The 22,684-nt window shown below is 44.5% G+C and overlaps 1 protein-coding gene across 3 annotated transcripts; it reads left to right on the top strand.

The window, feature by feature from the left end:
• The first annotated feature begins 9,126 nt into the window (after positions 1–9,126).
• On the top strand, positions 9,127–20,944 carry LOC4351734 (disease resistance RPP13-like protein 4). Of its 3 annotated transcripts, none has more exons than XM_015762632.2 (5): positions 9,127–9,471; positions 10,663–10,694; positions 10,780–11,836; positions 17,496–19,643; positions 20,337–20,944. In XM_015762632.2, the coding sequence occupies exons 3-4, from the start codon at positions 10,802–10,804 to the stop codon at positions 19,191–19,193; spliced, it is 2,733 nt and encodes a 910-aa protein (XP_015618118.1). In that variant the 5' UTR covers positions 9,127–9,471; positions 10,663–10,694; positions 10,780–10,801; the 3' UTR covers positions 19,194–19,643; positions 20,337–20,944. The 3 variants fall into 3 exon arrangements, with proteins under 3 accessions (XP_015618118.1, XP_025877892.2, XP_066162693.1); XM_026022107.2 differs by having other exon boundaries at positions 18,483–19,643; positions 20,337–20,921; XM_066306596.1 differs by having other exon boundaries at positions 18,289–19,643; positions 20,337–20,921.
• The last annotated feature ends 1,740 nt before the right edge of the window (positions 20,945–22,684 follow it).

Genomic DNA, 22,684 nt, shown 5'->3' with positions numbered 1-22,684 from the left:
GGCGTGACGCGCTCGTCCAAACCGCAATAAATGCGGTTAGGTGAGCCCCGCTGCGCTCACCTAACCCATACACGCGGCGCAAAACCTACAAGGGGTCGGGGCGCCTCAGCCCTCGGGGCCGAAACGGGAGCGGTCCGACCCCTCGGGAAGACAAAGAGGGGGGCGGCCACATCACCCTCGGGCCCGACCCCCCCGAGGGGGTCAGGCCTCGTGGGTGATTGCTCCTGCCCAAGCCTCTAGTCATGATACTCCCGGTCCCATGTCACCGACAGTAGCCCCTGGCGTTATGCCAGGGCGATCGCCCTCCCCGAGGGAAGCGGTCGGGCGTGACGCCACTTCTAAGGCCTGGTGATAGGTGGGGCCGGTTCCTACAGGTGCCGTCGAACTACATCACCCAGAGGGCGGTGTGAGGCAGCTGCGATGGGCCCGAGCTGGCCTCGGGGGCGGAGACGAGCTCGGGAGCTGGGGTCCACTCCGCCACAAAGTCGGCGAGGGCCTGGCTCTTGATCGCGTGGCGTGGTTCAAAGCGCAAATCGAATTCAGCGAGTTCGATTGCCCATTTCACCACCCGTCCAGTACCCTCTCGGTTATACAAGATTTGGCCGAGGGGATAAGACGTAACCACCGTGACCCGATGCGCCTGGAAATAATGGCGCAACTTCCTCGAAGCTATCAGGATAGCGTAAAGCATCTTCTGGGCCTGAAGGTATCGGGTCTCAGCGTCCCGGAGGGCCTCGCTAACGAAGTAGACGGGCCGCTGCACCTTTCGGCGGGGCCGATCTTCTTCGTCAGGGGCCACATCTCCAGGGCGCTCTCCATCCGAGAGGCCACGCGGGGCGCACTCGGCTTCTGTGCCGACGACCTCGGGGTCAGAGGGCGACAGGCGCGGCCTTCCCGCAGTGGCCTCGGGGCCATCCTGGGGGTCGGGGGCGCCTGGCACCGTCGGACAAGCAGGCAGAGGGCCAGCTCCGGCCGTCGGGGGCCTTGGGCCGCCGTTCGGCTCGGGGGCCTCTCCTCCCTGCTCTCTCTCTCTTCGGGCAGAATCCCGGCGATCGCAAATCGCGCGCATCAGCAAGGGAAAACCGACCGACAATAATGAGCGGCCCCTTGGCTCGCGTTTGCCTTCAACTCCGACGAGGAGTGCGGTGACGACGGTGCGGACGACAGCGACGGCGAGGCCGGCTACCCGGGCGCGTCGGAGTGAGCCCCTAGGCCTCCGCCAATCTTAATAGCTTTTCCTTCTTCTTCCGAGGCCTTCGGGCCCCCTTCTTGTTATACGCTGATTTAATCTGCAATCAAATAAAGAGGAAATTTTTGTGTCAATTTCATTTGTTCTGTGTATGAGACGAGGATGGTCTGTGCCACGGTCCTTCTGTGTCTTGGCTTGAACAAGGGCTCGTGCCCAGGTCCCAGCCTCAAACGACGCGGGTCAAGGCTAGTGCCTGGGGAGATCCACATGTCGAGACTGGCCAGGCCGGGAGCATGGTGACCGAGGGTTATGGGTGACCCGATTGTGGGTTTTTGCCGATTCCCCCCCGGAGTTCACCATGTCCCAGGGCACGGCTCGGTTCTGGGCCCCTTTTGGCGATTTTAGCCGACCCGAGCCCCCGAGGGTAGGATTGAGCACGAGTGACCTATTTCAAGTCAAGATTCTTCAAAAGGAAACAAAAGCACAGACACAGCCTTTAGGAAATCGAAAATGCTTTTATTGAAATACGGAAGAGAAAAAAGATAAGCCCCCGGCCAACCCTGCACGCCCGGGGGGGTGCGGGGTTGGCCCGAGCCCAAGACCTGACACCCGACCCCCACTAGGGGTAGAAGCGACGAAGGTGTTCGATGTTCCACGGGTTAGGCAGCTCTGTGCCGTCGCCCGTGGCCAGCCGAACGGAGCCCGGCCTGGGGACGCCGATCACTCGATACGGACCCTCCCACATTGGTGAGAGCTTGCTCAATCCAGCACGCGCTTGGACGCGGCGTAGGACGAGGTCATCGACGCAGAGTGATCGGGCCCGGACGTGGCGCTGATGGTAGCGCCGCAGGCTCTGCTGGTAGCGCGCGGCTCGAAGGGCCGCGCGCCACCTTCGCTCTTCCAAGTAGCCGAGGTCAGGGAGCGTCGGCTTCCTTCTTTTTGTCGCTCGTAGGCCTCCCCTTTCGGGTGGCCAGCGAAACGCCTTCGACGGCGAGGACATGACCCTCGTCGTCGGAATGGGCCGACCTTTTCTTCCTCCTCCTGTCACGCCGCCCTGTCCGAGCAGCGGACCCGGGGGCGGCCGAAGCTGCCACACCGGAACCGGAGGGGTTCCAAGTCCAGGCCTCCTCCTTGCGAGCCACTCGGTCCGCGAGCTGAAAAAGCTCCGCGGTAGTCTGGGGCTCTTTGGAGGCGATCTTTTCAAGCATGCGGTTGTGCCGCACACCCCTCCTGAACGCGTAGATCACCGCGTGTGCAGGGATGCATGGTATGGTGTTGCGGACTTGACAGAACCGCTGAATATATGAGCGAAGTGACTCATCATCCCTTCGCTGGACTGCATGTAAGTCCGCTTCTTCACCTGGGCGCGGATATGTACCTTGAAAGTTTATGGTGAACTGTTGGCACAAATCCTCCCAAGAGTGGACGGACGCGGGTGGCAAGTTCATTAGCCAACCCCGTGCCTGTCCCTTCAGGGCCATGGGAAAGAAATTCGCCATGACCCTGTCGTCACCCCCGGCGGCCTCGATCCCGGTCGTGTAGACCTGGAGAAACTCGGCGGGGTTGACGCTCCCGTCATATTTTTCGGCGATGGTGGGCCGGAACCTTGGGGGCCAACGGACGTTCCGAAGGCTCGCCACAAAGGCTCTACAGCCGACACCACCAACCGGGGGCACGGAGGGCTGATCCCCGCGTCTGTGTTGAGGTGACTCTCCGGACGAGGAGGCGCCCTCCGTTGCGTGGGGAGCACGCCGACCATTACGCCGGCGCTCGATATCGATGCGGGCATCTGGCCCCCCACGCTGATCTTCCCGGGTCGGAGGCGCTGACGAGGGAGTGGCAGCCGAATGGCGAGCAACAGCCGCCGCTCGTCGCGCCCTCCGCCTTGACGACACGGAGCCGGTGGTAGCAGCGCCAGAGGTCTTGGTGGCGGAGGACCAACCACCAGCACCTAGGCGCCGCTGTGCCGTCATGACCAAGTTGGCCACGTCGTCCAGTCATCGTTGGGCTGGAGACTCCAGGTCAGGGACGACAGGCGGGTGACGCAGGAGCGCGCCCGCAGCTTGGAGCGCGCCCTGGGGCGCGCTGCCGTCGCCGTAGACGAGGAGGCGACGCTCCCCATCTCGGCGCCCTTCTCCATCACCCGTGGATGTCGAAGTCGCGGATCCTTCGACCCTCTCGAGCACCTCCTCCCTCCTAGGACTTTGGCGTGGAGGGGGCGGTGGAGTACGAGCTCGACGGCGTGGGTTTGGCTCCCCATCGTCACCGCTAACGCTCGGAGAGAGGTTGTGCGCCTTTGCTTGTTCGGCCATTGGGCTGAACAGGAAAAGCTGGGCGCACACGAAAGAGTGCGAGAGCTCAGAAGATCACTCGCAGAGCCCCCTACCTGGCGCGCCAGATGACGGAGCGTGGGGCTCCTCACCGGGAGACCGCGCAGGCCCCCCTTTGCCAGTTCGGCCGGGGGCCCTGGGTAAGATTCTAAGCTCCTAGTCTGTGGAAAGTTCGCGAGAGTGGAAAAAGCACAAGACACGGGCGATGTATACAGGTTCGGGCCGCTGAGAAGCGTAATACCCTACTCCTGTGTTCTGGTGGATCTGTGTATGAAGAAGCTACAAAGAGCTGGAGAGCCAGAGAGCTCTTATTCTAAAAACCCTCTCCAGATCATCCCCCCTCCAGCCCCCGATCGTTCTGGGATCGTCTTCTCTTTTTTTTTTTCTCTAAGTGGGCAAGGTCCTCCTTTTATATCTCAAGGGGATACCACATGCACCATCTCTCCCTCTCTTTCTTTTGTGTGGGGACTCATCCTCTCTTCCCTCCAACTTGACTTCTCTTCATTAATGGACGGAGATTTGTATGGCTGCCGTCCGAATGACCTTCTGATGGGACGGCCCATACCTACCTCCACTTCCGCCGGAAGCAGGCGCGACGTGGGAACATGGCTGTCTGCTGACGACATGACCATTGTCAGACCGGTCACAAATCGGTCATTCTTGTCCACCACGTGTCAGTTTAACAATCTGCATGTTCGCCCTTCTTCATACAATATCTTGCCTGTAATGGTTAGGATGAAGCCTGGTATATATCTGACCGGGTCCAACGTGCCACCTCCAGGAGCTAACACGCCGACCCCGGCTAGGGATGAGTGCTTGGAGGCTCTCATCCTGACGGGATGGGGCGAGGCGTGCGTCAGACCGCCTGTCGCCACCTAACCCACGATCTGATCGGTCTGTGACTGGTCACAGACCGGATAAACGAGCGCGCTGCACTGCGTTACATGCGGCGTGACGCGCTCGTCCAAACCGCAATAAATGCGGTTAGGTGAGCCCCGCTGCGCTCACCTAACCCATACACGCGGCGCAAAACCTACAAGGGGTCGGGGCGCCTCAGCCCTCGGGGCCGAAACGGGAGCGGTCCGACCCCTCGGGAAGACAAAGAGGGGGGCGGCCACATCACCCTCGGGCCCGACCCCCCCGAGGGGGTCAGGCCTCGTGGGTGATTGCTCCTGCCCAAGCCTCTAGTCATGATACTCCCGGTCCCATGTCACCGACAGCCGTGGCCACGGAGGGCGATGAAGATGAGCAAACCTGAGGCCGGCCTTAGGGCGCTCCAAGAGCATTCTAGTGTGTGCTGGATAGGGGTGAGTGACTCCATGGCCCGCTGCCACGTGGCGAACGGCGGGAGCGGCGCTCCGGCCAGTCTCCCTCCTTTATTCCCTTTTTTGTTTATTTTCTGCGAAATTTATATCCTATTCTGATGGATCTGCTAATTTCTCTCTCGACACATTTAAACTACTGAAAGAGTAAATTACACCTACGGTGCATCAACTTAGCAGATGGGTGTAATTTGGTGCAAGAATTTGAGAAATGAGCGTTTTAACGTAACAACTTGGCAGATAGGTGTAATTTAGTACCAGAACTTTATAAGTGATCACATAAATGCAACAACTTGCAAGATATGTACGATTTCGATACAATAAGTTAACAAGTTATGCGGCAACTTAATTATTTGGAGCACTTTTTTATACATATTTAATTTTTAAGTACTTATTTTGACAATATACTAGCGTGGATTTGTATATTTTAAGTACCTAGCATATGCTTAGCTAAGTTTATGTATCAAATACTAAATTGTCAAGTTCTTATACTAAAACGCACCTACTTATCAAGTTGTTGCACTCGAACGTTCAATTCTCGAGTTATTGCACTGTATCGCACCCACCCCCGCCAAATTGTTGTACCATGTGAAACAAGGAAACATCTTTGGGATTGAGCTATTCCCATTATCGGAACGAAACCATTGTGATTGAGGTTGCGCCAGGCCATATATAGCTTAGCTCTAAATATTTGCACCAGCCAGAGACATGTTTACATTTGTTTAAGCCAGCATATTACAATACTCAAGCACATTTAATTTGTCAAAGAAAGGAAGTACATCTATATGGTACTGATATCAACCATCAAATATTCTATCAGATAAATCCAATAGCAGGAAAGCTCGTTGCAACAACAGAACAGCTCTTACGCTCGTTAGAGAGAGAATAGCTTTTACATCTACCGATTCTCCTAGGGAGCTCAGCGACCCCATTAGTGTCTTGATAGATTTAGACATAGGTACATTGCAATTACTGCGTCATGTACAAATTTCACAACCCCTGTATGAAAATTTCATGGCATAGTGTTGTGGCCAAGATTCGTGGGCTAGAAGAACATAACACTGATTACAATGTTCCAACAACCTGTGACCCTAAATATCGACATGTCCAGAGTCAATACATTGTTGATAAGCTAATCTAAAACTGAAAAATTGATGCTGATGCAGCCACCTGAGATTATTTAGTTTTTATTAACTAGAGAGGTTGCCCCCTCCCGTTTCTATTAAAGAAACATATATTTTTACAGCAGAACACCTGAGATTATTTAGTTGGAAGTGGAAAGTGATGTGGCAACTTCCTAGTGCATGCAGTGCAGAGATGGTTTTTTTCTGTACAATTTCATTTGCGTCAAAATTTTTGTTTGAAATCAGTTTTGTTTAGTTGCTAGGAGATGGTATATTGGTAGATATCTCCACAATATGGATGGAGACAACTGAAAATCAGTTCTTGAAATTTGATCCCCTTTTGTTTGTTGTCCAAGACTCATGATAATCTAATACGTACCTGCTTGCACGAGCTGTCCTACATGCACATTGCTAGTCATTGAGTAGGCATAGAAAAGTGATTTTATAAATTGAAAATGCTTTCATATGTGTATGTATTTAGCTCTTTGCCACCATACCATTTCATCAACCTACTTCGATCTAAACTGGAAACTATCCGTATCAGCATTTGTATATTTACCAGATTTCTACAGGCCCCACCATATCCTCATTTCGAACAGATTCGGAGTGGAGCGGATAGGACACAATATCTGATCTATTTAAACCTATATGAAAAATTGTCTGGTTTGAACCAAAGACATACTATGAAGTACTCCTAGGCGAAAATCTATAGTATGTGATACTGTTACATACTGCATGGACGGAAGTACAACTTTTGATCTCTAGAGAACTTGAGGTACTTCCCTCGTTCCTCTAAATACATAGAAACAATATATACAATTTTTATAACATTTAGTTTGATTTAGCTAGGAAACGTATACGGTATACCATCCTAAATGTTCAAGTCTTAATTCAACTTGAATGCAATGTCAAAACATTGGAGAGACAAATCCGAGATATAAGCAATACAAGTATTATTCACATCCAAATTGATTATGAAATAGAAATTTGATGATATATGTCACTACGTACACTCTATGCTCTTCATTTTTTTTCTTTACAATTTTTCTTGACACGTATTGCATTTGAGGGAAAATTTAACTTTTTGCAACTCAAGTGGCCACTCTCCAAATGCCATTCTTAAATTTGTCCCTGTAATTTGCCACAAGAGAGATAAGGCTCTTTAACTTTGTTCAACATACGTATATATGGCATGATACGTAGACGCACCAATGTGGAACACGTACGGAAATGAAGGGCATGTTCACTTTATTGCCACGTTCAATCCTACCAATTTTTTGTGTTACCAAATTTCGTTAAGGTAACAAATTAACCATGATCTTTACCAATGGAATTCTACCAAAATTTGATAGTTTCAGAACACTAGTGTCTTGACAGATTTACTTGACATAGGTACATTGGAATTCCGGTGTCATGTATGAACTTCACAGCATGTATGATAATTTCATGGCATAGTTTGTGGCCAAGCTTCATGGGTTAGAAGAACAAAAACACTGATTGCAATGTTCCAACAACCCGTGATCCAAAATATTGAGATGTCCTGAGTCAATACATTGTTGATAAGCTATTCTAACAGTGAAGTTTGCTGATGCAGCCACCTGAGATTATTTTTTTGACCAGAGAGGTTGCCGTCCCGTACGTTTCTATTAAGGATACAAATAAGTTTATAGCAGAACACCTGATATTATTTAGTCGGAAGTGGAAATTGATGTGGCAACTTCCTAGTACAGTGCGGAGATGGTTTATTTCTATACAATTTCACTTGCGTCAACAGTTTTGTTTGAAATCTGTTTTGTTTAGTTGCTAGGAGATGGCATATTGTTAGATATCTCTACAATATGGACGGAGACAACTGAAAATCAGTTCTGCTTGAAATTTGATCCTTTTTGTTTGTTGACCAAGACTCGTGATAATATAATACGTGCCTGGTCGCGCGATGTGTCCTTCATGCGCATTGTATGAATTGAGAAAGTTCTCATACGTCTATATATTTTGCTCGATGCCACCAAACCATTTTGTCAATCTACTTGGATCATAACAGGATATTATATATCCGTATCCGGGTTCGTATTCGCCGAATTTCTACAAGCCCCACCATATCCTTGTTTCAGACGGATTAGGAACGAAGCGAATGTCCGATCTGTTTTCACCCGTATGAACAATTGTCTAGTTTGAACTTTGAACCAAAGACATATGAAGTACTCCTAGAAGAAATACTATAATATGTGATTCCTAGAAGAAATACTATAGTATGTGATACCGTCACATATTGTATGAATAGAAGTATAAGTTTCCATTCCCGGAGAACTTGACAGATCTCCCTTGTACCTCTAAATACATAGTAACTAATTAGATACAACTTTTAAAACATTTGATATCATTTAGCTAGGAAATGTATACCATCTTAAATGTTCAAATGTTCAAGTCTAAACTCAACTCGAACGTAACATCTAAAAAATATGAGAGACAAATCCGAGATATAAGCAATACAAATATTATATGCATCCGAATTTTTCTTCTCATTGCTCAATTGATTATACAATAGAAATTTGGTGAGATGATATATGTCACTACGCTATATGGTCTTCTTTTTTTTTTCTTCATGATTTTTCATGACATATATTGCATTTGAGGGGAAATTTAACTATTTGCAACTCAAGTGGCCAATCTCCAAATGCCATTATAAGATTTGTCCCTAATAATTTTTTTAGAGCAATTTTACGGTCCTTGAGGAGGTACCAATTTTTCTATTGTAAATTTGGTACCTCATGGTACCTCATAATTTACACTAATTTTTTTGGTACCTCATGGTACCTCCTCAAGGACCGTAGAATTGCTCATTTTTTTAAGGAAATTGTCGCTAGAGAGACAAGACTCTTTTAATTTTGTTCCACCTACGTATAAGACGCATCAACGTGGAACACTAATATGAAAGGCATGTTCATTTTATTGTTATGTTCAATCCTACCAAATTTTTGTGTTACCAAATTTCGTTAAGGTTACAAACTACACATGATCTTACCAATGGAATTCTACCAAAATTTGATAGTTTCAAAAGTTTCCTCTCATTAAAACACTATCAAAATTTAGAAAGATGTCGAATTTAGGTAAGGTCGATTTTAGCAATAAAGTGAACAAGCCCAGAATGTCATTTTCGCCCCTGGGTCTTCTTCCACCTCCAGATCCGCAGCAGCAAAAACCACTTCGGCAGGAGAGGCAGCCGGAGATGGCCATCGGCGCCGATAAGATAGTCATCCCTCAGCAGGTGGTCGTATTTCCGCAGTGTGGTGCTCTCCATGGTGAACTCGTGCGGGGTTATTCCCCATCTCTCTCCCAACACTGCAGGAACGGCTGCGGCCGTGGGGCAATGCAGATGAGCAGCCTGAGGCCTGGATTGGGGATCCCAGCGTGTGCTGGATAGTGGGGGTGAGCTGCGTCCGCGTTGCCTTGCTCTGCACCAAGGGTAGCTGAAGCGGCAGCAGCTCCATCGGTGACGTCATGGCAGGGTAATGTATTTTTTTTCAATTTTGTTTCATTTTTTTATTTCCTAGGAAATCTGCACCTTTTTTTTTTGTTGGATCTACGATATTTCCTATCTTGACACATTTGAACTACTGAAGCAATATATGAAACATGGAAACATCATTGTTCATTGAGCTTTTATTCCCATTATCGAAACAAAACCATTGTGATTCTCTGATTGAAATTTTGTTGGTAATAGCTTAGCACTAATAATTCGCACCAGTCAGAGAAGGCACCTTTAGTTGGGCAAAGAATGAAGCACATGTATTTGATACTTATATCAACCATCAAATGTTCTGTCAGACAAATCCAATAGCAGGAAATATTGAAGAAAAAAAAATCCAATACCAGGAAATATTCTTGCCACATAACAGTTTGTATGTTTCGTTCAAAGAAAAAAAAAGAAGAGTTTTTCCATCTACTGATTCTCCAAGGGAGAGCAGCGACCCCATTAGTTTCTTGATAGATTTATTTGACATAGGTACATTGGAATTTCTGTGTCATGTACAAACTTCACAGCATGTATGATAATTTTATGGCGTAGTTGTGGCCGAGATTCATGGGCTAGAAGAGCAGAACACTGATTGCAATGTTCCAACAAACTGTGACCAAAAATATTGAGAAGTCCCGAGTCAACACATTGTGATAAGCTAATCTAAAAGTGAAGGTTGATGCTGATGCAGCCACCTGAGATTATTTAGTTTTTTTAACTATAGATGTTACCCCCTCCCATTTCTATTAAAGAAACAGATATGTTTACAGCAGAACATCTGAGATTATTTTGTTGGAAGTGGAAAGTGACGCGGCAACTTCCTAGTGCAGTGCAGAGATGGTTTATTTCAGTACAATTTAACTTGCGTCAACAGTTTTGTTTGAAATCAGTTTTGTTTAGTTGTTAGGAGATGGCATATTCTTAGATATCTCCACAATATGGATGGAGACAACAATCAGTTCGCTTGAAATTTGATCCCCTTTTCGTTGTTGACTAAGATTCTTGATAATCTAATACGTGGCTGCTCGCGTGAGGTGTCCTGCATCCACATTGCTGTCAGGATTAGGAAAGCCATTGAGTAGGGTTAGAAAATAGATTGTATTAATTAAAAATGGCTCAATATGTGTATATATTGAGCTCTGTGCCACCATTCCATTTCATCAATCTACTTGGTTCTGAACAGGATCGGAGAAGTTGCATACTAATTAAAGCCAGGTACACAATCCTTTAGAGCACCTTTTCTGTTTTATTGCTATATATGTATGTAAAAACTGACAAGCTGGTTAAATCTGAGATGCAGAAGCACTACTCGTTCAGCCTTGATGGCTGTGGTTCTGGAGGCCTTGGCATCCAACCTGAGCAATGTGCTTGCCAAGATGGCGAGGAAGGAGGTGGGCATGCTGCTTGGTATCTCTGACAAGATCGACAGCCTCCGCGTCAGGCTTGATGGGCTCAAGGAGTTCCTCGCCGACGCGGAGCGGAGGCGCATCACCGATCTGCACGTGCAGGGTTGGGTGAAGGAGCTCAAGGATGCCATGTACGATGCCACGGACATCCTGGAGCTGTGTCAGCTCAAAGCCATGGATCAGGACAGTAGGCGCAGCAACAACCCGTCGCTACTCTCCCTGCGGAATCCCTTGAACGCCCACCACATTGGAAGCCGCATCATGGCGCTGAACCAGCGGCTTGATGGCATCAAGCAGCGTGCCGAGCAATTCAGCTTCATCAAGCTCGATCGCTACGGTGACTGCAGCAGGACAGCTCAAGGCCATGGCTTACGCCGGACAACACCAGAGCTTGATCGGTCAGGCGTTGTCGGGAATAAGATCGAGCAAGATACAAGGAGACTGGTGGAGTTGCTAACGAGGGAGGAGGAAGAGGCAAGTGCGGCGAGTATCAGCAGCAACGTCAGGGTCGTTGCCATCGTCGGTGTTGGAGGTATTGGTAAAACTACCCTCGCACAGAACATCTTCAACCACCAGGACATCAAGGAGAAGTTCGACAAAATAATATGGCTGAGCATTAACCAGGAATTCAGTGATCCTGAGCTGGTGAGGACGGCCATCACTGGTGCCGGTGGTGAGCACAGTGGGCATCAAGAACTGTCCCTGCTTCAGCCAATCCTTCGAGAAGCAATATCTGGAAAGAAAATCTTTTTGGTGATGGATGATATGTGGAGCGTCCATGCTTGGAACAATTCATTAAGAATCCCTTTAGTTAACTCGGCTGCTCAAGGCAGCTGGGTTCTCATCACCACCAGAGACGAAAGAGTTGCCCGAGAGATGAAGGCCATACAGCCGTACCACCGCGTGGACATATTATCTCGGCAAGATGCCTGGTTGTTACTCAAGAAACAGGTTCGTATTTATTTCTTACTCCTGCCTCAGAGTATTTATTTTGGTAATTATTCCCTCTGTAGAAAATCCTATTATGTATTGGTAAAGTCTTCAAGATTAACCTTTGACTTGATTACTCATAAAATATATTCTTAATTAATATCCATGAAAGCACTTTCCAACATTAACATGTATTTGCAGTTTCATTAAAAGTAACACACTGTACACACTAGCAAAATACCCAAGCTTTGCTTTGGGCAGAAGAAAATAATATCATAATATGTCACAGCAAAATATACTTTTTATCAAACAAGGAAGGTAGCCCACGCATTCGCGCGGGCATGAATCGTAGACCGTGTTTGAGAAACTTATAAAGGTGGAATATTAAATAGAAGATCATTTAGCTTGTTTGGATTATTTGAGCACATTTAGAAAAAAAACTTAATATTTTCTCTACTAAAAGGCACTCGATTTTTTATATAGTGGCTCAGACTATTTATATTTCAGTTAGTTACTCTTGCTTATGTAGTGTGTTTAGCTATACATGTTTTCAAACATATCATGCTGCGACCTATATTGTTGAATTATTTCTTTTTCTTTTAGCAAATTGAATATGTATTTTTTAAATTTTTATTTCGATACTATATATTTAATTTAGCTATGCATGTTTGTAGAATGTAGAATGATTCATAGTAATATAATATTTGTTGTTAGATTATAAGGTATTTAGATGGCGCGCAAACTGCACCGGTGGATTGCACCCAAATGCTATAATTATATAGCAAAATATAGGCATATGTATCTTATATTGTTAATTTAGTTATAATGAGAGAACAGTTAGAGAAAAAAATATTAGAGCTAGTTGTTTTAGTGAAAATCAAAGCTAGTTGTTTCTTTTTTATCTAATTTATTAGAGCGTCACGTGGAGTTATAGGAGCCGTCACATGGCGTTTAGGAGCATTTATAGGAAATTTGATGGGCTTTCACTATATAATAGATAGATTGGATATCGTCGATACAATTTAGCGACACATGTTTGTAGAATTATTTAAAGTAACATAAAATATGTTATTAACTTTTTTATAGTGAAATTTTTTTTCCTTGTTATATTTGGTTGCCATAGAAAGCATATGGCGCATAGAACAGCATAGATATTAAATTATTTATTTAATTAACAATAAAAATAAGATATGTGGCTTAAATTAGAGATTAAGAAATTAAAAAGAGATGAGGAGAGGAGTGAAGTATGTACGTACCAACAGGAGGAGGGGAGATGGGGATACATGGAGATAGGGGAGTTTTGTTTTTTATTAGATCTAATGGTTGAAAATATTGGACCCACTAATTTAAAGAAAAATGAACGATTAGATTTTGTAGTGCCACTTGGCGGTTTATAAGCGTTTGTAGGAGCGACACATGGTGGCTTAGGAGCATTTGTAGGAAGTTTCATGGACTTTTAATATATAATAGATATCTTAGTATCACTTGTTTGTTTATTTGATTATATGCTATTCACTTGTTTAAACCAAATTTTCGATGATTCCACAATATTAGAAAATATCTGTAGGTAATTTCTGAAAACAGCCAAAGCAATAGTGGGGTGGCAGATTCACTGTCACCTCCACTAGATGTTTTTTAAGGAGTAATAGATATACTAGGTATGCCAACCATTTTTTGTCTCTAATCTTGTGGATCAAATGTTATGTCAGTTATGCATGCACAATCACCACCACCTAATAATAAAACCATGTGGAATGGGTGCTATTTAACTAGTTTCATTTTTTTTTGAAGGAATCAGCACGAGATTGTGCTATTTCATTAAATATAGAGGTAAAAAATACAACCCCTAGGGCTAGGGGTAAGGAAAAAAAATGTACAGAGCTACATGGCACCTATGGTTGGTTCGAAACAAAATCCCGAAGCTGCCTTGCTCCTCCCATAGCCCAAGTTCTTGCCTCCTTTAATTTTGCCATCTCCTTGTGCTCGAAAACCCGCTAATTTCTTTCTTTCGAGCTTTCCCAGACGACGAGTAGGATTAGGGTCCGCATGCCTTTCTTGGGTACTTCCTTTGAGTTGGCTAACATTTCCCACCAGTCGTTAACGCTTTGGCATGGGTCCTAGTGACTCGGGTCTAGTTGTTGATATGCTACCCATGCGGTAGTTAGGCTCCAAATTCTTTTGGTGTATCTACATTGGGCAACCAGGTGGCTTGCTGTTTCAGTTGACGTACGTTAGAGGGGGCATGTCCCGCTATTTGGCCAACCTCTGGCTACGAGTTGATCAGAAGTCCAAACTCTATTTTGGATCACAAGCCATGCATAAATTTGCACTTTGTAGGAGCCCATGATTTCCATATTAAGCCGTTAAAATTGGTACCTATGGTTCCCATGCATCGCTCTATCAGCCGACGCTCCCAAGTATTCTCCATGGCTTGAAAGCTTCTAGGCAGTATGGTCAGGCTTGTTTTGATCTAGAAGGATGCTCTGGGTTGTGTCTCACAGGGACACGAGTTTGTTGATCAGATCCACTGTGAAATGGGTGCTGCCATTTAAGTCCAGATCATCAATCCAAACGTCGTTTTTTATTCCTTCACGTAGTATTTTTTTCTCTTTTTATTTTTGGAGACTGCATAGGGTAGTGGCATAATGCCTTTGCCCATCTAGCCAGGATGAGTCCCAGAAGCGAATCGTTTTATTATCCCCAATCGTTATTGTAGTGGTCGTGGTGAAGAGCAATTTATATGTTTCATCACATGGTGTCTTGAGGCCCACCCACGGCTTGGTGGGGTCTTTCCATTCGTGCCAGAGCCATCTCAGGCGCAGGGCCCTCGTGAACTTCTCCATGTTAAGAACTCCCAGTCCTCTTTGCACGGTTGGGAGCATAGTGCAAAAAGCCGGACCGGCCATCGAACCGGTCAAGCTTCTTGTTCACCGGCTCACAGGTCTGACCGCTGGGTCGTCCGGTTCGACTGCAGAACCGGAGCATTCATATTATATGTATATTCTCCCTTGAACAACATGCATAAGTGGTCTAGTTGGTTTAGTTATTGAGTTTGTAATGAGGCAACCAGGGTTTGAATCCCATCTTCCCACCCTTTTTTCATTTATTCAGTAAAAATGACACATGCATGACTTGGGCCTAGTGGGCCTTTGTAGCCTGCTCCACGTGCTCGCCAGAACCGCCGGTTCAGAGGCGTCGGATTCACCGGTTTTCACCAAAAACTGCCCGGTTCATCTGGTTGTGACCGGTTCGATTGCATGTCCAGTCCTTGCAGCAAATCGAACCGGCTGAGGAGCTGGTTCCGGTTTTTCCCGGTTCAAGGTTGGGAGGCACATCTTTTTCTAGTTTATTTTGCATTTCCATAGGAACCTCTTTCTCTTCACTTCGAGGAGGCCTACGGCTTCTTTGGTGACCTTGAGGGTGGTGAGTAGGTAGATGGGCTGCGCTGTCATCATTGACTTGACCAGAGTTGATCTCCCTACTGGTCCCATGTTTTTCCCCTCCAGCCGGTGACCCGTGCTGCGATCTTATCGAAGATTGGTTGAATATCCGTCTTGCGCATCCTTCCAAGAAGTAGTGGCAATCCAAGGTATTTTATAGGGAAACTCTAGGGGAATGTTCAGAATCATTTGTGCAAATCAAGAAAATATAGGAGCTGGGTGATAATTACTTTTTTTTATCTGATTGGAGCAAAAGAGAAAATAAGCATATCATCAGTTAGTGAATGGCAAAACTCTGAGCAAGTTTGACGTATTCTACAGAACCAACTTAGGTCAGCTAGTTAAAAAAAGTGACTAATTCTAAGTGAAAAGGGTAAGATGGAGATATAAGAGTAGACATGGACAACAATATAGTGAGGCCTAGTTATGTGAACATAATGGCACATAAACATACGAGGCACAAAAATGCCATGCTTCTGCAAATAAATTTGTAGGAGTATACAAAGCTTAAGATAAGGAGAACGGAATACCAACCTATCAATATGCTATCTTATATTTGAAGGAAACATTATACTCTTGCAGTCATTATATGGAAGCATTAACAGGAGTATGCCTAGCATCATAACACATAAACAGGGAAGGATTTGAGAATCCATACAGCACGCATTGATTGTGTCAGATTTTTATCCACCCCTCAACGTGATCCAGCCAAATAAATACCTGCTTAGGGAAAAGCTTGAGCATACTATAAGCCACTTGCTCCTAAAATTAAATAAACACAACAAAATTATCAAATCACACAAAGCATACATATAAAATTGTCCTATAGAAGCCAATAGTGATAAGGCCGTGCCTGTATAAAAACACATTGTGGTGGAGCGCTGGGCCTTAGAAGTGGGGGAGGGAGTTGGAGGGTAAGGGGAGTGTGAAGCGATCGGGAGGTCATGTGGGAGAGTAGGAGATGCCATTTGCGCTCGTCATGGCAGAGTATGAGGCCGGTGGCTCATGCTGGGTGTGGAGAAGGAGAGGAAAATATGGATTGAGATGGGTCCAATTACAATAGTAAGCTTGTGAATAGAGAGACAAAGTATTTATTAGGGGTATCCAGATTCGATCGAACGGGCAATGCATTTCTTGATGATGTGGAAGCACGGAATATCAGGAAATAGCTATTAAGTACACTAAGAGGGGATGAATTATATAGGTTTATAGGTTTAATGAATGTAAATAGAGATTGCAAGATATATATGATGTGTTATACTGTAGTGAAGCAGACATATTGGAAAGTACGCAAAGGGTTGGAGAGTTTTTGCAGATTATGAAGTAAACAAACCAACTGTAAGGTTACTCTAAATATATTTAGACCAGGAAGTAATAGAAATGCTAAATTAAATAATAGCTAAGAATTCTGTGTGTGTCAAATGCACAAATTACCCTTCTAGATCAAAAAACAAAGAGAATGATCATCTTCGTTACTAAAGAAAGTAAAAAAAAAAGTAGGTAAGCAAATGCATCCTATATCTATTAACGTTATGGGATTCAACCGCTTGCAGGTTGTCTCAACTTTGAAATATGAGTATGCGATTGAGAAGCTAAAGAGTACTGGCTTTGGAATTTTAGAAAGATGCGGTGGTTTACTTGTAGCTATCAAAGCGATTGCAGGGCTTTTGAACCATAAAGAGATAAATAAAATTGAGTGGGGAAAGTACCAAGTCCTTCATGGTCAGTAGATGGAATGCCCGAAAAGATAAACCATGCAATATATTTAAGCTATGATGACCTAGCTAGCCCCTCATTTGAAGCAATGCCTCAATAACCATTTGATTGTTGAAATTTGGATAAGTGAAGGTTTTGTTAATGGAAAATCAAATGAACCGGAAGAGCTAGGAAAGGAGTATTACAATGAGTTAATTATAAGGAACCTTATACAGGCAATGCCCAATAGTGAATGGAGCATGCATGATGTCGGTCGCTCATTTTGTCAACATTTGGCTAAAGATGAAGCACTATCATCTCAAATGGGACAACTTAGAGTCAGTGACATTTTGAAATGGAGGGAGTATGAAGTAAACAACCAACTGTAAGGTTACTCTAATTAAATTTAGACCGGGAAGTAATAGAAATGCTAACTTAAATAATAGCTAAGAATTCTATGTTTGGCAAATGCACAAATTACCCTTCTCGATCAATCGCAAATCTAGCCTATATGTATTAACATCATGGGCTTCAACCGCTTGCAGATTGCTTCAACTTTGAAAGATGAGTATGCGATTGAGAAGCTAAAGAGTACTGGCTTTAGAATTTTAGAAAGATGTGGTGGTTTACCGCTAGCTATCAAAGCGATTGCAGGGCTTTTGAACCACAAAGAGATAAATGAAATTGAGTGGGGAAAGGTACTAAGAAGTCCTTCATGGTTAGTGGATGGAATGCCTGAAGAGATAAACCATGCAATATATTTAAGCTACGATGACCTAGACCCTCATTTGAAGCAATGCCTTTTGTATTGCTCACTCTTCCCTAAATATGGTAAACCCAATAAACATTTGATTGTTGAAGTATGGATTAGTGAAGGTTTTGTTAATGGAAAATCAAATGAACCGGAAGAACTAGGAAAGGAGTATTACAATGAGTTAATCATAAGGAACCTTTTACAGACAATGCCCGGCGACAATAATAATTGGACCATGCATGATGTGGTTCGCTCATTTTGTCGACATGTGGCTAAAGATGAAGCACTACCCTTTCATATGGAACATCTTAGAGTCACTGACCTCGATTCAAATAGATATCGTTGGTTGTGCATACAGAATGAATTAGATTGGAGTGCATGGCAAGAACAAAACTCAGTTAGAACGTTATTTTTTTATGGAAGTACTCATATCAAGTTGAAGGCCAATGATTTATGCAGCAAATTCTCAAACTTAAGGGTTCTGAGTATAGTATATGCACAACTTGCTACTTTTGATTCTCTATGCCAATTGAAGAACTTGAGGCACTTGTACTTTTCCCGTACTGACATACGTAGCCTGCCAGATGGCATCGGCAAGATGAAATTCTTGGAGTACATTGGGATTACATGCTGTGAACAAATACAACAACTTCCTGGTAGCATTATAAAACTAGAGCGGCTAAGATCTCTTAACCTTATGGGCACAAACATAAAAAGTATACCTAGGGGTTTTGGTCGCCTTACAAGTTTGAGAACATTATACTCGTTTCCAGCTCAGATGGGTAGCAGTTCATCAAAAGATGAGTGGTGTAGTTTGGAGGAGCTGGGACCTCTTTCTCAGCTCAGGGATCTCCATATAAAGGGTTTGGAGAATGTATCTGCCAGCTCTTCCGCTGCAAAGGCCATGCTTGGTGCCAAGAAACATCTTGCCATATGGTGGTTAGAGTGCACTGATAGGCAGAGAGATGATGGATTCTTGAAAGAGGAAGGAATCATTTCTATAGACGAGCAGCGACGAATCAAGGAGGTTTTTGATGAGTTGTGCCCTTCATACTGCTTAGAACAACTTTACATCAGAGGATATTTTGGTTGGCAGCTCCCAAAGTGGATGACATCAAAAGCATCTGTGAGGCTTGATAGATTGACGAGTCTTAAGTTGGATGGCCTGCCTTGCTGCACCAAACTCCCTGATGGCTTGTGTCAGCTTTCCTGTTTGAAGCTTCTACAGATCAGGCGTGCCCCAGCCATTGAGCGCATCGGGCATGAATTCCTGCAGATACAGCAACACAATGGTGATTGCCATCCTTCCCGAGCAGCGGTTGCATTTCCTATATTAGAGACGCTAGAGTTTACAGTAGTGCTGGAGTTGGAGGAATGGGTGTGGGAGGAACACATTCAAGCCATGCCACTCCTGCATGAGCTTACACTAGACAGGTGCAAATTGCGACAACTTCCTCTTGGACTTGCTGAGAACATGCCAGGGCTTTGAGTGTTCTCAAATTGTTCATGGTCCATAACCTCAAGTCTTTACAGAATTTGCCTTCAGTTGTGGAGCTTCACCTGTATAAAAACCCTGACATGGAGAGCATCAGAGGTGTCCCAAAACTGCAAGTGCTTAGCATTAATTACTGCCCAAAGCTCAAACTATTGGAGGGAATACCTGCGCTGCAAAAGCTCTATCTGCTAGACTTCAGCATGAAAACACTCCCAGGATATCTACAAGATGTAAAGCCAAAGAGTTTGGTGCTGGACTGTAGTTTGCCACTGCTTGGTAACATATCAATGGGGGCCTCTTGCTCTGACTGGGACAAGATCAGCCATATCCAGCAAATCAGTGGATATGCAGGTGAAATGCGCATCAGGAGAAGGTGGTATGTGTTTTACACACGGGAGCCCTTCAAATTGGACACAAATATCGTCTGCTCTTCCATATCTAGAGGTAAACATTACTCATTGGTGTATACTTTTGTCGACGTATTCTCTTCCTATACATTATGGAGTATTTTGGTATTCTTTTCTTATGTTTTGGAATCTGTATGTGCATAGCCAAGAATAGAATCTAGAAGCTTAAACTGCATATTATAGTTTTGCCTCCTCTAATTAATCCATCACTGTATGTGCAAACTAAAATATAGTTTCCCTGGAGTTAGTGTTTATGTAGAGTATATGGTTAGCCTCTTTCTTTTTTCTCAAGCTCCGTTGTCATATAACTACCAATATAGTGTTCACTTGATAATTATTTGCCCACTAGAATAAAATTTACTACAGTAAATTAACGTCTACTGACGAAAAGAGAGATATGGATGGAACGGTTTGGATGCAAGGCAAAGCACATGATGCGATTCATCACCTTATCTTGCACATCATCTCTATGAAACGTGATTATTGATAGAAGATTTTTCCTTCAAGCATTACATACAGAGCTAGATTATTTTTGTCTGCTTGAAAATTTCCTAGAGTGATATGATAAGGAACAACAGATTGTTTTTCACCAAGTAGCTCTTCGGATGAGCTTGCTTAATTAGACCACAACTAAATTTTACTGCCACAGGTCTAAATCGTAGTTTGAGACGGAAGCCCTTCATCAGTAGCAGTGTGTGGATATTCCTAATTAACCTGAGTTGTATCGCAGGCATTATCGATGGTTTGTTGAAGGACAAAGAGAGGCGCGCCAAGGAGTTGAGGATGGTGAAGCTTCTGTGTGCCCTCCTCGCCGTCGTTGGATTTGTTTCCATTCTGCCACATTGTTATGGATTATTGTTGTAAGATAAGACGACGTTGCCGCCGACGGATCTCGCCGGGCTGCGTAGGCTCCTTGCCACCGCCTCGCCACAGTGAGGCGTAGAGATCAGCACTAGAAGAGAAGACGTACGGGAACAACTGTGGAGGCCATGCAGCCACCGCCGTGGTCTCCCACATCGCCGTTTGGTTTCTCTGTAGCTCACCGGCATGACATCTTCACTGGCTGCCTCCTCCCCACGCAGCAGCTGTTAGCCCAATCTGCCTCCGATCCTTGTCATTGTCATTACCTGTGATTATTAATTGTTGATTGATCTGATATCCGCCTGGTCTGGGATATGGCCTCTAGCGTTACTCGCTTGTCGTGCTTCCTGATTGTTGATGTAATTTCTGATTTGTAGGGATGCCTAATTGTGAGGTTGATGATGTTATGTTATCAGTGAATAATTCTTTTATGAATACTCATTCATCGTAACAATACACGAGTAAAATTTATTTTTACGTCAAGGTGTCTACCAACAACTCGATTGACATGATAAACGGGTCGGGAGATCCTACAAGAGAGTCAACAGCTTCTGCCGCCATCCTCCTTTAGGAAAGATATGAACCTTGAGTCCTTGATGTACTCATCTTTTTTTTTTTGAGAAGGGTATAACTCAAGACGCACACTTACACACACCGCACTCACACCATGACACACTTACACACATCCTCCTTCAGGAAAGATATGAACCTTGAGTCCTTAACGCACTCATCTTTGAAAGGTAAAACAAAGGGTATATATAAATTAACGATCTACAACAAAGATATATAGAAGAAGCTCCTCGCTCGCATGTTCAGTAGTACTCCTTGCTGCAATAGCCCATAGCCACCACACTATTACATATGTAATAGGAAAAATGAGATGACACTATATGTGCCGGAAAGTCTAGAACTGACACCTATAATATTTTTTCCACCCGAACACACGCCTGCAGGGTTCTATTCAACACAAACAGCACCTATGTGGCAACATATGTATGCTGGATGTTAATAGGAACCGGCACCTATATATATTCCTCCTAAAATATAGGTGCCGGTTTTTTTCTTCTAATCAACATATTTAAAATTAGCTATCATTCTAGTTTTTTGAAAACCGGTACCTATTGAGCGGTAGGTGAAGCTGAGCGGGGTGGGATAAGAAACCGACCTTAACCATTCACCTCTCTCACTCTCCCTGTCCTTATCCATTTGGCTTCCTCTCTCCCTCTCCCATCTCCCTACTCTCAATCCATCAGCATATTCTATGATGTGAATTTGTGACTCTTTTTTTAAAAGGATTTTGTGATTTATTTTATGGAGCATCACCTCCGCTTGAATTAAGACGAGCCTGTTTTGTTTTTTCAGAAATGTAGTACAACTCATAGGTGCAGATTTTCAATCTGGCATCGATGAGTCCCTCTCATCAATACCATCTCCGTGGTGCCGGCTGAAAAATCTAGCTCCTATATGGGATTCCCTACTGGCACCGAAGTGAGTTCCGATAGTAGTATGTGCCACCCACTCTCTCCAATAGGAGTGAAAACGGTACGAAAATCTTCGAGATTTCAGGCTGCTGTTTCTGGTTTGCACCGATCATTTCAGTCGGTGCAGGCAATAGTTGGTGTTGGAAATGGAAATGGTAATATGTTCCAAAAATGGTAGCAAAATGGGATGGAGGTTTTTTCGACCGTTTTGTTGATAACCCTATTTGTCTAATAATTTCTATCAAAATTCCAAAACATTCCTAGTGTCCCAGCCAGCCCAACCCATCGGAAGCCCATGAATTGAGGAAGCCTAATAAGCTTTTAGCCTATTAGAAAGGAGAAGTGTCCAGGGGAAAACGTGTTAACCCTAGAGTGTGGCATGTGGACTTTGCTGAACTTTGGTCTTTTCAACTTATCGATGTTGAAGAACTGTTGACCTTTGTAATTATATTGTTCGTCGGACTTATTATTATATCATCAATCATCACATCATGGTGTTACGTGAAGTGTGATGGTTCAATAATGAAGTTATAAATTTATCTTCATGCATAGTTAAATGTGTGGTTATGTCACACTCCGTTATTTCCGACATGAATTTTCGACTTCCGACCAATATCGGTAGATTTCATTCCGACAGTCCCGTTTTCAATATATCGTTATTATTGATATTGTTATCGTTTTCGGGTCTACTGTTCTGATTCCATTTTCGAGAAAAAAATATAAAAATAAAAATGGC

This window comes from Oryza sativa, chromosome 12 (genome assembly GCF_034140825.1).
Source record: "Oryza sativa Japonica Group chromosome 12, ASM3414082v1".
NCBI classification, from domain to species: Eukaryota; Viridiplantae; Streptophyta; class Magnoliopsida; order Poales; family Poaceae; genus Oryza; species Oryza sativa.
Note: the sequence above shows the minus strand (reverse complement) of the source record. Positions and strands in the feature narration are given on the sequence as shown.